The sequence below is a fragment of the Gossypium hirsutum genome, chromosome D05 (assembly GCF_007990345.1).
Source record: "Gossypium hirsutum isolate 1008001.06 chromosome D05, Gossypium_hirsutum_v2.1, whole genome shotgun sequence".
Taxonomy (NCBI): Eukaryota; Viridiplantae; Streptophyta; class Magnoliopsida; order Malvales; family Malvaceae; genus Gossypium; species Gossypium hirsutum.
Window position 1 is genome coordinate 65,716,573 of NC_053441.1, and position 15,127 is coordinate 65,731,699.

A 15,127-nucleotide genomic window follows, 5' to 3' on the forward strand; every position below is an offset into this window, starting at 1 on the left:
CATTAACCTTTTCAAGCTCCACCTGCTGCAAATTGCCACTGGTTTTGTCATCCTTTTGTGAATCCTTGTTCTTCATCATGGTTGATTCATCAAAAGTCACATCTCTACTGAAAACAATCTTCCTTGTATCAGGACACCAGAGACGATATCCTTTTACTCCACTAGTTATACCCATGAATAATGCTTTCTTTGCTCTTGGGTCTAACTTAGATTCTTTTACATGATAATATGCAATTGAACCAAAAACATGTAAAGAATCATAATCAGTAGCAGGTTTACCAGTCCACATCTCCATAGGAGTTTTTTCATTTATTGCAGCTGATGGCAACCGGTTAATTAGATGGCACGCATATGTAACTGCCTCAGCCCAAAATTCCTTGCCCAATCCAGCATTGGACAACATACATCGAACTTTCTCCAGTATAGTCCGATTCATGCGTTCCGCCACCCCATTCTGCTGTGGTGTATCCCGAACAGTGAAGTGTCGCACAATGCCCTCATCTTGACATACTTGTAGAAATGGATCATTTTTGTACTCAGTATCATTATCTGATCGAAGTCGTTTGACCTTTCGACCAGTCTGAGTCTCCACCATCTTCTTCCACTTCAGAAATGCATCCAAAACTTTACTTTTTCTTTTCATTAGATACACCCATACTTTTTTTGAATAATCATAAAAAAAGTAACAAAATAGTGCATACCTCCCAAAAAAGCCACTTTGGTAGGTCCCCACACGTCACTGTGAACGTAGTCCAGAATTCCTTCCGTACTGTGAATTGCTGAACCAAATTTTACCCTCGTCTGCTTGCCCAGAACACAATGTTCACAGAATTCCAATTTGCAAGAATTTTCACCTTTCAACAAGCCTTGCTTCGCCAAAGTCTGCAAAGCTTTTTCACCAGCATGTCCCAATCGCCTATGCCATAACCTGGTAGCCTCTGCATCTTTCGCAGAAGCTGTTGATGTTGATCCAATAACTGTACTTCCATTTAAATAGTACAAGTTATTTCTTCTAGTGCCTTTCATCACCGTCAATACCCAAGCTACTACATTTAGTAATCCATCTCTCAAAGTGACTGTGAGCCCTTTAGATTCTAGGGCCCCTAATGAGATGAGATTTTTCTTCAAGCTAGGTACATAGCGAACATCTGTCAAGACTTGGATTGAGCCGTCGTGATTCTTCAATTTGATTGTACCTACTCCCATTGTCTTACAGGCACTGTCATTGCCCATAAAAACAACTCCACCTTCTAGTTCTTCAAGACTAGAAAACCAGTCCTTATTAGGACACATATGGTAAGTACATCCCGAATCCAATATCCACTCATCTGTATGACATGTCATTGCCATGCCAACCAAGCTAAAGTCTGACTCCTCATCATGCTCCGCTACACATGCATTAGAAATAGCCTTGCCCTTTTGTAACTTAGGGCAATTCTTTTTCCAATGCCCTTTCTCACGACAAAAAGCACATTCATCTTTGGCGGGTCTCCCTTTGGACTTGCCCCTTCTACCAGGTTTGTTGTTGTGTGACCGACCTCTTACTGTTAAGACTTCTGCAGTTGTATCTCTGTGATCTCTTTTATCTTTCTTTCGAGTCTCAGATCTGTACAACGCACTACAGACTGCATCAAATGTGATCATATCCTTCCCATAAAGCAATGTGGTGGTAAGATGATCATATTCATCGGGAAGAGAATTCAACAACAATAATGCCTTGTCTTCATCTTCAAACTTCTCATCCAAATTTAGCAAGTCTGCTAAAATTTTATTGAATGAGTTCACATGGTCATTCATCGACATACCGGGTGCATACGTGAATCGAAAAAGTTTCTTTTTCATATAAAGCCTATTTTCAAGACTTTTCGTTAGAAACTTTTCTTCTAGTGTATCCCACAATTTCTTTACTGATGTCTCCCTCATGACAGAGTACTTCTGTTCTTTGGCCAAACATAGGCGGATTGTACCACACGCCTGTCTATTAATCTTGGCCCACTCATTGTCATCCATCTTGTCAGGCTTTTCTTTAAGAGCTATATCCAGCTCTTGCTGACAAAAGATATCCAGGATCTCACATTGCCACATACCAAAATTATTGGTTCCATCAAATTTCTCTACTTCAAATTTTGCATTGGTCACGGTAGTCTTTGTTGATGACGATGCCTCTGCCATTCTTCTCCTCGATCCCAACTACTGTTTATGTGAACAGTACCGTCTATATGAATAGTGCTGTGGATGAACAATACCGTATACGCAAATAGTATCGTAAACGGTCGTATTCCCCAAGTATGAATCTAGCTCTGATACCAATTGTTGCGCGGAAGCGTGTAAAAGAGTAAAATTATTGTACTAAAAAATCACACTAAGTTCAATTCCCAGGAAAGAGAGGTGGATCACGAGGATCGCTTAAGTACCAGGTCTTTCCTAGCCAGAATATCCCTCTATCGTATTTTAATAGCACAATAAATCACTACAATCACACTCGCAAAATATGCAGAATAAACAATAAAGAACACTAGAATTTTAACGAGGTTCAGCAAATTTTGCCTACGTCCTCGGGCACTACCAAATATATTTCACTCCAAAATACAAGTGAAATTTTACAAATAAGGAGAGAGAATAATGCCTTAAGTAGAGAATGGCATTTGTGGGATGGAGAAAATGAGAAATAACTAGGCCTATTTATAGTTGAAGCTCAAGGATCAATTCACTATACAATTAGGGACCAAAATTGCAATTATCCCAAGCTAAATTTCAACCCAAAAATCTATGCCTTAAATGCTTAGATTTTTGATGCCCAATTTTCTGACACAAATATCTTTGAAAAGTCAAAGATTGTAGGTTGCCAATACCTTCATATGAATCATTTCCAAATGTGTTGAATTGCTTGCCTTGAGGAATCTGACCATGGAGTTGATTTTTAGAAAGATTGAAGGACGAAAGAAAGGGCAGATCTGCCAATCTATTTGGAATCGTCCCAGACAACCTGTTTGAAGATAGGTCCAACCATTCAAGACTTGTCAAATTCCCTATTGAGGTGGGGATACCACCATTAAGGTTATTATGGGAAAGGTTGAGCCCCATTAGTAAGTTAAGCTTCCCAATAACTTTTGGAATCTCTCCTTCAAACTGATTGTTTGATAGATCTATGATCATCCACATGGTAAAAATTTTCACCAATTTCCTATCTTGTCCTTTCATAACAATTTCAATGGAATAGGTATAAAAGTCCCTATCTGTCAAATCATACACCCCCATGTACAAAAATTCACTCCCAATCTTCTCTAGATTTATGATAGCCTTGAAGCTGTTGATGTATCTCACTGGTAGGGGTCCAGAAAAATAATTACTTGAGATGTCAAAAATTTGGATTCTAGAGAAAAAAGGGCTAGACTTGGAGCTATTGACACGCAAGGAACCATGCATATGATTTGACTTCAATACAAGAACTTGCAAATATGGAAGACTTCCCAACCAATGAGGAAATGTATCATTGATCTTGTTGTCACCAAGATCTAGCACTTCTAGACCTCTACAATTAAGGATGGATGGTGTCAAAGGCCCTTCTAACAGATTTCCATTTAAGTTGAAATTACTCAATCGGCATCCCTTTACAAATGTTGGAGGAATCGTCCCATAGAACTTGTTCTTCTTCAGATTCAGGAATTGAAGGTTGTTGCTCAAATTTCCAAAACATTGCGGAATTGTTCCACTCAAGTAATTGTAAGACAAATCAAGAATTTGAAGGGAACTGGCATTGCATATTAAAGAAGGGACCTCTCCATTGAAACTATTATTTGAGATCAGAAAGACATTGATGGTCGATGCTGGAATCGGAAGATTTCCACTGATCAAATTGGAGCTTAAGTCAAGAACTTCAATATTCTTCCATGGAAAGTGCTCAACTTCTGTCAAAGAGTTGTGAGATACGTTTAAGTAAGTCAAAGAGTCATTCCCCACCTCTTGCATCCACTGTGGAATCTTGCCTTCAATTTTGTTGCAAGAGAGGTCTAACGTTTCCAAACTTTTAAGCCCTTTTAAAAACTAGGGGAATTCACTAATATTGCAAGATGACAAAAATAAGCTTGTAAGATTAACAATAGAAGTAGTATTAGATGTTAAGGATAGGCTGTCATATGAAAGGTCAAGATATTCGAGATTTGAAAGGTTTGAGAACATGCGAAACTCTATGACACCACTAAGATTATTTGAGGATAAATCGAGGAGTGTAAGATTGAGAAGTTGGAATATTGAAGATGGAAGAGGACCTTGGAGTTTATTATTATCTAGATATAAATATTCTAGTGATTTGGATTGGAATTCTTTGATATGCCCACTGAATTGATTTTGAGAGAGATCTATTTCCTTTAAGGAGGGAGCAGTAGACAACCATGACGGAAGTGTTCCATTGAGTAAATTGTCAGATAAGTATAAATATATTAGTTTAGGAAAAGTGGTTACCTCATCTGGAATGGAACCTTCTAATGAATTTTCAGCTATTCCCAAGTATTCAAGCTGCATTAGGTTTAGTATTGACGATGGAATTTGTCCACTCAATTGGCTCTGCGAGCAGTCTAAATGAGTGAGTTGCAAGAGGTTCCCTAATGAACTTGGAATTTCTCCACTCAATTGGTTCTGCGAGAAATCTAAATGAGTGAGTTGCAAGAGGTTCCCAAGTGATCTTGGAACTGGTCCTGCTAAGTCGGACTGGGAGAGAACTAAAAACTTCAAGGACACAAGATTCCCCATCGAGTCAGGCAATCCTCCAAAAATATTTGCGCCTGAAATTATCAATTGCTCCAAAGATGATAAATTTGTGATTGAGACAGACAATCCTTGAAAGATAGAATTTCCTGATAGATCTAAGTACTTTAGGGCCTGTAGATTATCAACTGAATCAATGAATTCTGGAGAGAAGGACATCCACGACAGATTCAAATGTTCAAGATTACTGCTCCGATTGAACTTCAAAGGATCAAGACTGAGGTTTTGGTTGCCTCCCAAGTTAAGGAGATTGAGGTTTGGCAAATCAAAAATGTTTTTTGGGAATTTTCCTTGTAAATCAAAATCAGCAAGACTGAGAGACCTTAGAGAAGAGGATAGATTCATGAAGACATGAGCATTAACAGAAGACATGTCCATTCCATCCAAAAACAGATGTCTGACCTCGATTAGGTTGTGAACAAGTCCCTCCAGAGCATGTTTTTCAATTGTAAATTGCTCATACTCATAAATCCAAGAGGAGAGATCGAGTGAAACCAATTTTGATAGGTGGGAGACTTGGGATGGGACTTCTCCTACAAACCCTGTATTGGAAAGGTTGAGGTAGAATAGGCTTCTAAACCGACCGAGCTCGGATGGAATTTTGGAACGATTAAAATCATTGTAGGCAAGGTTGAGCTTTTGAAGGTGAGGAAGAAGGAAGAGAGTGGTATTGGAAGGGAAGTTGCCATATAGCCAACTGCAGCTCAAGTCAAGGGCAATAACATGAGCATTTAGGTGGTCACAAGTGACCCCGTCCCATGAGCAGCAATCTGTACCCTCCTTCCATGAATTTGTCTTGGGATAAGATTTAAGGCCGCAAAACAAAGAAGCTTGCTCTGTTATGGAAAAAGAGTTCTTGAACTGGATTAGTGAAGAGCAGGAGTGAGATCCTGAAGAAGAAAAAGAAGCATAAAGACGGGGAAGGAAGAGGAATAAGCAGAGAAAGAGATAGGGGGCCATGTTATGTTTGTAGAGGAAGATGAAGGATAGGAATGGTATTTATAGGCAACAAATAATACCACAACATTGGTGTTACAGTCTTTTTTTTCTTTTACATTGATTTTCAAAATTTTTGTAGTTTTCACAATCATCAGCAACCACTTAGTCTTCTTCTTACCAATATTATTCATTCTTAAAATTGGATGCATTTTTTTAGCAAAATTTTGTATTTCATTTGAGCTCCCTAAATAATTAAAAAAATTTAAGTAGATTAACTTAGTCCTCTTCCCTATAACACGTAAAGAATGTGTGTCACTTGCCTGTAAACCAAAGCTAATTAATGTGGAAATTCTTTTCCACACGAAAGAAGAAAATTGTGCTCTATTCACTATGTTTGATGAACAAGACTGCTGGAATTTTAATCCACCAGTTCCATAAAAATGTCTATATATTTATAACCTCATAATTCAAATCTAAAATCTCATTTGTCATAAATTCTGATAAATTTATTTGGGAATAGCTATTTTTCATAATTCGTTAATTATTTTTCTTTTAATTAAGTAAAAAATTAAAATTAAAAAGACATAATGATTTATTTAGCATTTTTTAACTTTACAAACAAAAAGTCATTTTTTAACTTGTCTTGTATTGCTTGCCTGCAGATTTTGGTATGTTTGAAATGTATGGATAAGTGCCAAGTGGAACTATTTTGGGGCTTATCACTACCTCTATGTCCCACAACAGAACACAAAATAAAATAATCAAATCAGATCTTTGAATATTGAAGTACATGCACTAAAACCAAAAATTTCGATATATGAGAGTAGTGGGACATGTATGCTCGTGACCAATTGGCTAGAATTACAGGTCTGAAATGTGGCCAATGTGTGGATTTAATTTTGCCCATTTATTGAAAGATGTATAGAATAGTTCTTGTATGCTAGATAAAAGAGTAAATTGGTTTTGTCTATTAAAATTTTCTTTCATTTTTACCATTAAAAATTAGTGTAGATGTCAAAATAATCAGACAGTTGCATGTATGTGCCACATGTACTTCATGTTGACGCACAAAACCCAATTTTTAACGATAAAAATGGAAGAAATTTGACTAATTTTCTCATTTTTTACCGTTGACTAAGCTACCGAAAAGCCATTAAATAGTTTTGCATGATGCAACTTCTGGACAAATTAGCCTTACTCAGTCTGATATTGTTGAAGTGGGTCTGCATGCAGACAAGAAGCAGAGAAGCTGCTCGAGACATGCAGTTGCAGCTGAAGTTCATGCTGCTGTTCATTTTTTGTTACTTTAAGTTAATGTTTTGTTGCTTCGTTTGATTTGAACTAAGTTGGTAATATGTTTAAGTTAATATGTTTGACAAGTCCAAATGAGTGAGTTGCAAGAGGTTCCCCAATGATCTTGGAATTTGTCCACTCAATTGGTTCTGTGACAAGTCTAAATGAATAAGTTGCAAGAGGTTACCCAATGATCTTGCAACCGGTCCTGATAAGTTGGAATAGGAGAGAACTAAAAACCTCAAGGACACAAGATTCCCCATCGAGTCAGGCAATCCTCCAAAAAAATTTGCGCCTCTAATAATCAAGTATAAATTTGTGATTGAGACAGACAATCCTTGAAAGAAAGAATTTCGTGACAGATCTAACTGAATCAATGAATTCTGTAGAGAAGGACATGGACGACAGATCCAAATGCTCAAGATTGCTGCTCCGATTGAACTTCAAAGGATCAAGATTGAGGATTGGTAGCCTCCCAAGTTGAGGAGATTGACGTTTGGCAAATCAAAAAATGGTTTTTGGGAATCTTCCTTGCCAATCACAACCAGCAAGACTGAGAGACCTTAGAGAAGAGGATTGACTTAGTCTTCTTCCCTATAACACTAAAGAATGTGTCTCTATTCACTTGCCAGTCAACCAAAGCTAATTAATGTGGAATTTTTTTTCCATACGAAATAAAAAAATTGTGCTCTATTCACTACGTTTGAGGAACAAGACTGCTGGAATTTTAATCCATCAGTTCCATAAAAACGTGTATATATTTATAACCTCATAATTCAAATCTAAAATCTCATTTGTTATAAATTCTGATAAATTTATTTGGGAACAGCTATTTTTCATTCGTTAATTATTTCTATTTTAATTAAATAAAAAATTAAAACTAAAAAGACATAATGATTTATTTGGCATTTTTTAACATTACAAACAAAAAGTCATTTTAGCTTTTCTTTTCTTTTTTTTCTGTCTTTTTTAGCCTTTAAACTTGTATGGTTCGTTAAATCACCCAAAAAACATGATGAAAAAGTTCAAGTACCCAATTGAGTGGGAAAGAAAATAAGAGTTTAATTGCTTTTTTTGAAGAAGTTTGAGAGTATTTTTGATGCATTTTAAAAGTTTAAGTACTTAATTGAGTGAAAAAAAAAGAAGAAGAGGGATTTAATTGTTTTTTTTTTGAAAAAAATTGAGGGTTTTTTACGCCCTTAAGCCAATAAAAAATGTAAATTTTCATACTTTAAATAATTTATTTATCATTTAAATAGTAATCTGTGATTTTACAATAGAATATGCGTTAAAGGATTCTGGAAAGTTAAAGATCTGCATGCACACAGACATGTTGTGAAGATTGGGTGAAATGCTAACTATCCGGTTGTCTTTTTATGTGTTTTTGACCTCCAATTAAATATAAAAAATGTTTTTTTTCTTTTGGTACTGAACAGGAGCCAAATGTTGAAGTGGCTGGAACTTGTCTTGTATTGCTTGCCTGCAGATTTTGGTATATTTGAAATGTATGGAGATGTGCCAAGTGGAACTATTTTGGGGCTTATCACTACCTCTGTCTCACACAACAGAACACAAAATAAAATAATCAAATCAGATCTTTGAATACTGAAATACCAAAAGTTAAAAGAGTACATGCACTAAAACCAAAAATTTCGATATATGGGGGTAGTGGGACATGTATGCTTGTGACCAATTGGCTAGAATTACAGGCCTGAAATGTGGAGAATGTGTGGATGTAATTTTGCCCTGTATAGAATAATTCTTGTATGCTAGATAAAAAAGTTAATGGTCTTGTCTATTAAAATTTTCTTTCATTTTTATTATTAAAAACTAGTGTAGATGTCAAAATAATCAGATAGTTACATGTGAATGCCACATGTATTTCATGTTGAAGCACAAAACCCAATTTTTAACGATAAAAATAGAAGAAATTAGACTACTTTTCTCATTTTTTACCGTTGACTAAGCTACCGAAAAGCCATTAAATAGTTTTGCATGATGCAACTTCTGGACAAATTAGCCTTACTCAGTCTGATCTTGTTGAAGTTGGTCTGCATGCAGACAAGAAGCAGAGAAGCTGCTCGAGCCATGCAGTTGCAGCTGAAGTTCATGCTGCTGTTCATTTTTTTGTTACTTTAAGTTAATGTTTTGTCGCTTAGTTTGATTTGAACTAAGTTGGTAATATGTTTGATGTAATTAGGTGCTGATAGATTGATAAATCAGCTTACCTATGTGTGCAAGTTATGTATTCATAAGTTTCAAGGCTACTTAGTGGAGTTAGGTTGATGATTAGGTGATGTTTGTCTCATTTTGACCAGCTGAATGCATGGTATATGTAATGGCATTATGCCTCAATTCATTTGTAATGAAAATCCATCAAAATTGTTATTCATTTTCTGGTTTTACTCGAGCAATTGTCCAAAGAGTCTTGGCTGATTTTCTTGTTTGCTCAGCAAGACATCGAGCCTTCTAGCTCAAGCAACTGTCATCTTCACTCATTTTGTTTACTTAGTTCCAACAGATCTGTTAAAACTAGCTGAAAGTTGGTATACACGATCATGTCAACAAAGTTAACTTGATATAGACATGGATTAATTAATTAATCCACAAGCAATTTTGGACATTTGCATAATGCAGAACTCCACACAAATATGAAAATTCTGCAGTATTGAGTATATACGTTTACTCGAGAAAAAGGCGATTAGGTGAGGAAGTTGTCTATTCACATCACTTAAACTCATGCTTCCACTTATCACTGTCACCTAAACCTAATCTACAAGGAGGAAAGTTCGAAGTATTGCAGAAGAATGTCCAGTGATTCCACACAAATTAACAACAATATGCAGTATATCAGTTCCTCTAATTAGGTAACATAAAATCTGAGACCAATTAGGTTTAGTCTTTAAATTTTGAGTCCATAGACACCACCATGCTAACAAATAAATGGTGTATGGTAAAGTTTGCAGTGTCGAAAGGAACTACTTGAATGTATAATTCCACACGCAAAAAAGAACAATTTGGTGTATTAAGATATAATTGAAGAAGTGGGATAATTATAGACATCCATTCTAATTTTAAAATAATTTTCACATTTTAAGTTGTTACTCAGAAATTTGTGTAAACTACTTGATCTATCCTGTGAAACTGAGGTACTTGTAAACATATTTGATTATGTTTTGTAATCAAGTGATTGAAAGAAAATGAAGAATGTAATAACAAAATATAGAGGAGATGATGTGTATCCAATGACTGGCATAATGACTTATTTGGTCCTTTTACCTTTACTAAAAAAATCATTTTAGCCCTCAATTTTATTTTTCATTCTTTTTAGCCCTTAAAGTTGTGTTTTTTGTCAAATCACCCAAAATGGATGAAAAAGTTGACATATTAGGTCACCAACTTCTTTTAAATCTAAAAATCTAAAAATAATTAAATATGTATAAATCTAAAAAAAATTAAAATTAAAACAATTTTTTTACAATTTTTTATTATTTAAAAAATCTTAAAATTTTCAAATTATATTGAAGTATCAAACTATCCCTTTGATATGATTACCCAATTTGGGTCTAAAGTTGAATAAGAAATTTTAAGTGTTGACTCGATTGGCTTTATTAGCACTTTCAAGGCAAGCTCATGCTACCTACCTAGCTCAATAGGCTTAACCAATACGGGGCCAGATTGTGGACAATATTTTTCACAAATTTCAGACAACTCGTCTTGAATTTTATTTAAATATGAAGTTTTTAGTGTAAACATATTTATATTTTCTAAATAGTTAGTTGAGCCAATAGGTCGGCTCGGGATAAAAATGTTGCTAGTCGAAATCTTTTTTACTATTTTGTTGAAGTTGAGAAAGATACCATTACTCAACCCCTCACTATTTGGTTTATTGGAGGTTACGTTCTTTAAATTCATTTTATTGTAGTTTCTAATGTTATGCGGATTTCTTAGTAGGTATCCTCTATGAATAAGTTAGATAAAATTCACTATGAGCAAGTTAAAGCCAGGGGGAAGCTAGGGCTTCGGCCTCATTAGTTAAATGTTACAATTTCATTTTTAGCCTCTCCCAAAAATTTATAATTAAATTTAATCCCCTTTCACCCCTTCAAATGGAAACATTATCACTTTTTGCCCTAGTTAATTAGAAAGTAATGATTCAATTTAGGCCATTTCCATGCAAAGGTTTTAGGTTTATGTCCACCCTAACTCTAAATTTATAGTCTTGATCACATATAGGCTAAAATTCTTAAAATACACTTGAAACTCTTAGACCCTATTTTGGGTGTTACACACATGGTCATGATTCGTGTTGAATTAACCCATCATTCACCGTAATAAGACTTGTGGTTGTAATAATTTATTTTGATATGTATTATTTTATGGTGCATAAACATCATAAATTTTTATATTATGCAATAATATAATTAGTTAAATCATCTAATATCTAAAAAATAATTATTATTTTAATAAAATCATTCATCAAATTTTTGTTTTCAAATTTCATACATGAAATTAACAAATAAAGATAGCTCTAAATAGCAAAACCCAATATGTGTAACAAGTATTTTTATTAATCCATTTGGAATGTTAAGGTTTGCTGGAGCAAATAAATTGATTAATGCTTGAACCTTCCCAAACACTTTTTATAGTTTTGTTATATGCATTTTGTATAATTAGTATAATTGAATATATTAGATACATAGTCTAAAGCAATGTCAATAGTACTTTTTTTATATTTTGTTGATCATAAGCGTATTATATAAATAAAAAAAAAAAAGATGGAGTGATACATTTACGTAGTGCTGATGAATATAATGTTGGATTAAAATCCTTAATTATGAGTACATATGTGTACTGTTTGATATTACAATTATCTTTATAATTTTGTTTCTGTTTTTGTTGATTGATGATTATAGAAATCATTATTCTTCTGAAGGCATACTTTGTTGCCAATGACAGTACCTGCACCCTAAAAAAATCACCAGCTTTAACGACTACCAGAGTGATCCTGCCTGACATTTATTAAAAAATCACCAGGAAGCACATTGTCAGGAGATCCTTGCTGGAAAAAACTTGGTAGGATGGTTTTTTTGTGCTAACTTAGGATTTCAATTCTCATCAAGGAACTTGCAAGCCTATTATACTAGAAATGTTTTATCCAAATGATAAAGATGTTGATGCAACATTTTAGATTGCAAATTCCTTCATCACATTTGGAATCCTAATCACAGGGACTTGCAAGCCTATTAGCTCCAGGAACTTTAGATTGTACCTGTTCAAAACATTTTTTCAAAGAAGGAACCATAGGTGAAAGACGTCTATTCTGGTTCATCTCATTGAATTCATACATCAAATGGAGGATCAATACGCTGAAAAAGGGACAATGGAAAGAACTTCAGCCACCAACTTGAATTTTATAACTACTCCTATGCCAACCAGCAAACCATAACAGCGTACATAAAAAAGAGGATGCTGACTTACAATTCCTTTCATTTCACCACAACCAATCAAATCCCTTGCAATGCTGTTTGGATCACAGCAGCTCAACTTTCAATCCTAGATGGCTCCGCTAATTTTTTGAAAGCATACATAAACTGTTAAAGAAATAAATGGATAAAACAACTACAGGATAGAAGGCTGAAAAATTACAAAGTGCAATGACCTTATTGTTAAAATTCCAACGTCCATTCCTTGGAAAGATATCTTCACCATTGCCCACTCAAGAGAACTCAAATAGCAGCAAGATCTAGTATAAAATGTAACTCTCAACAACACACACAAATGTTTGTTCTATCAAGGAGCAATACTGTTGGAGCTAAGTGCAACAAATAGCAAGGTTCAACAAAAAGCTTGCCGAGCAAGAATCGAGACTTGCGGCAGAAACAAAGAAGAAAAATGAAATAAATTTTAAGCAAAGCTAAAATAGAGAGTATATGGATGAAATCTTGATTGAATTCATTCATATTTTTTTAAAATGGCATAAAGCCTATTTATACAAGCTTACAACTTGACAACTTAGTTGGAATACAACTAAGTTTCATTATTACATCCACTTAAAATAAATCACCACCTACTACCACTAACAAACTTTTCCAACACAACTAAGTTTCATCATTACATCCACTTAAAATAAATCACCACCTACTACCACTAACAAACTTAGTTGGAATACAACTAAGTTACATCATTACATCCAAATAATAATAATAATAATAATAATAATAATAATAAAACATGTGATTGCTACATGCTAACCATTGCTTCAATACTCCTCCTTGGTTTGCATGGAGCAAACACCTAGCTTCCTTCTTAGACATTCGAACCTTGTGACATTAAGGGCTTTAGTCAAAATGTCTGCAAGTTGATCCTCAGAATTACAATGGATCAGCTTCACTTCCTGAGCTTGCTCCATTTCTCGAACAACATGCAACTTGATGCTGAAATGCTTTGTTCTTCCATGGAACACTGGATTTTTAGCAATTGCAACTGAAGATTGGTTGTCACAGAAGATCTCAGTAGCTTCCTTTTGATGCACTTTCAAATCAGCTAAGATTTTCCTTAGCCAAATGGCTTGGTTGACAGCACTTGCAGCTGCCACATATTCACAGAAGATCTCAGTAGCTTCCTTTTGATGCACTTTCAAATCAGCTAAGATTTTCCTTAGCCAAATGGCTTGGTTGACAGCACTTGCAGCTGCCACATATTCTGCTTCAGCAGTAGATTGAGCCACCAGACTTTGCTTCTTCGAGCTCCAGCAAAACATGGCTGAACCAAGGTTGAAAGCATACCCTGAGGTGCTTTTCATGTCACCTATCGAGCCAGCCCAGTCACTATCAGTGTAGCCAACCAGCTTCAGATTTCCTTCCTTGCTGTACCTTAAACCATAGCTCAAAGTGCCTTTGACATATCTAAGCACTCTCTTAGTAGCTTGTAAATGCTTTTTATTGCAACAATGCAAGAACCTTGAGAGCAATCCTACAGCATACATTATGTCTGGTCTAGTGGCAGTTAAATATAACAGACAACCAACTAGACTTCTGTAGGTTGTTTCACAAACCTTCTCAAAATCACCTTGGCTCGATAGTTTTTCTCCAACAGCAACAGGTGTTTTAGTTGCTTTACTGTTTTGCATGGAGAACTTGGTCAGAATCTTTGTGGCAAAGTTTCTCTGACTTAGAAATGTCCCATTTTGTGATTGAGTCACCTCCATTCCAAGGAAATAAGACATTTCCCCTAGATCAGACATTTCAAATACTTCTAGCATCTTAGTCTTGAAATCGACCAGCACTGCTCGATCTTCTCATGTCACCAGCAGGTCATCAACATATAGGGATACAATGAGCTGTGTTTGTGTCCCTTGCTTCTTGACATACAGTGTTGGCTCACTCTTGCTTCGATCGAATCCCAAATTAGTCAAGTAGCCATCGATTTTGCTGTACCAGGCCCTTGGAGCCTGTTTTAAGCCATATAGGGCCTTCTTCAGTTTGTAGACCATATGCTCTCTGCCAGCTATCTCAAACCCTTGTGGTTGTTCAACATAGATCTATTCATCTAAGAAACCATTCAGAAAGGCTGATTTCACATCGAGTTGATGGATCTTCCACTCGAGCTGTGCTGCTAAGGCAATCAGTAATCTGATGGTGTCTAGCCTGGCCACTGGTGCAAAGGTCTCCAGGTAGTCCAGGCCATACCTCTGACTGAACCCCTTGACAACTAGCCTTGCTTTCAGTTTGTTCAAGGTACCATCAGCATTTTGCTTGGCTTTGTACACCCATTTCACCCCAATTATCTTCCTTTTGACTGGCCTTTCAACTAATTCCCAGGTCTAGTTCTTCTCAATCATGCTAATCTCCTCAGCCATTGCCTACTTCCACTCTTGCTGAGCTTCAGCCTCTTCAAAATTGCTTGGTTCAGCTATGGCTACATGAGCTCTTTCATAAATCTCAGTCAATGGTCTTGTTCCTCTAACTGGTTTATCATCAATGTCCATTTCAGGAACATTTTGATCTGGCTCAGCTTGATCTGCTGCAAGTCCTTCTGAAACTTCCTCAGGTTCATGTTTTTCCCAGTTCCAACATGACTTTTCATCAAATACCACATCCCTACTGACTGACACTTTCTTTGTTGAAGG

At 35.6% G+C, this 15,127-nt stretch overlaps 1 protein-coding gene across 1 annotated transcript in view; it reads right to left on the bottom strand.

The window, feature by feature from the left end:
- Positions 1 to 5,724, bottom strand: part of LOC107931727 (receptor-like protein Cf-9 homolog) — a gene marked incomplete at its 3' end in the record, with an annotated part of 67,313 nt that extends 61,589 nt beyond the window's left edge. The window contains exons 1-2 of the mRNA XM_041092857.1: positions 4,462 to 5,724; positions 2,853 to 4,044 (exon numbers count right to left, since the gene is read on the bottom strand). Coding sequence (XP_040948791.1) covers positions 2,853 to 4,044; positions 4,462 to 5,724 — 2,455 coding nt within the window. The remainder of the gene's footprint in view (positions 1 to 2,852; positions 4,045 to 4,461) is intronic.
- Positions 5,725 to 15,127: the final 9,403 nt, after the last annotated feature.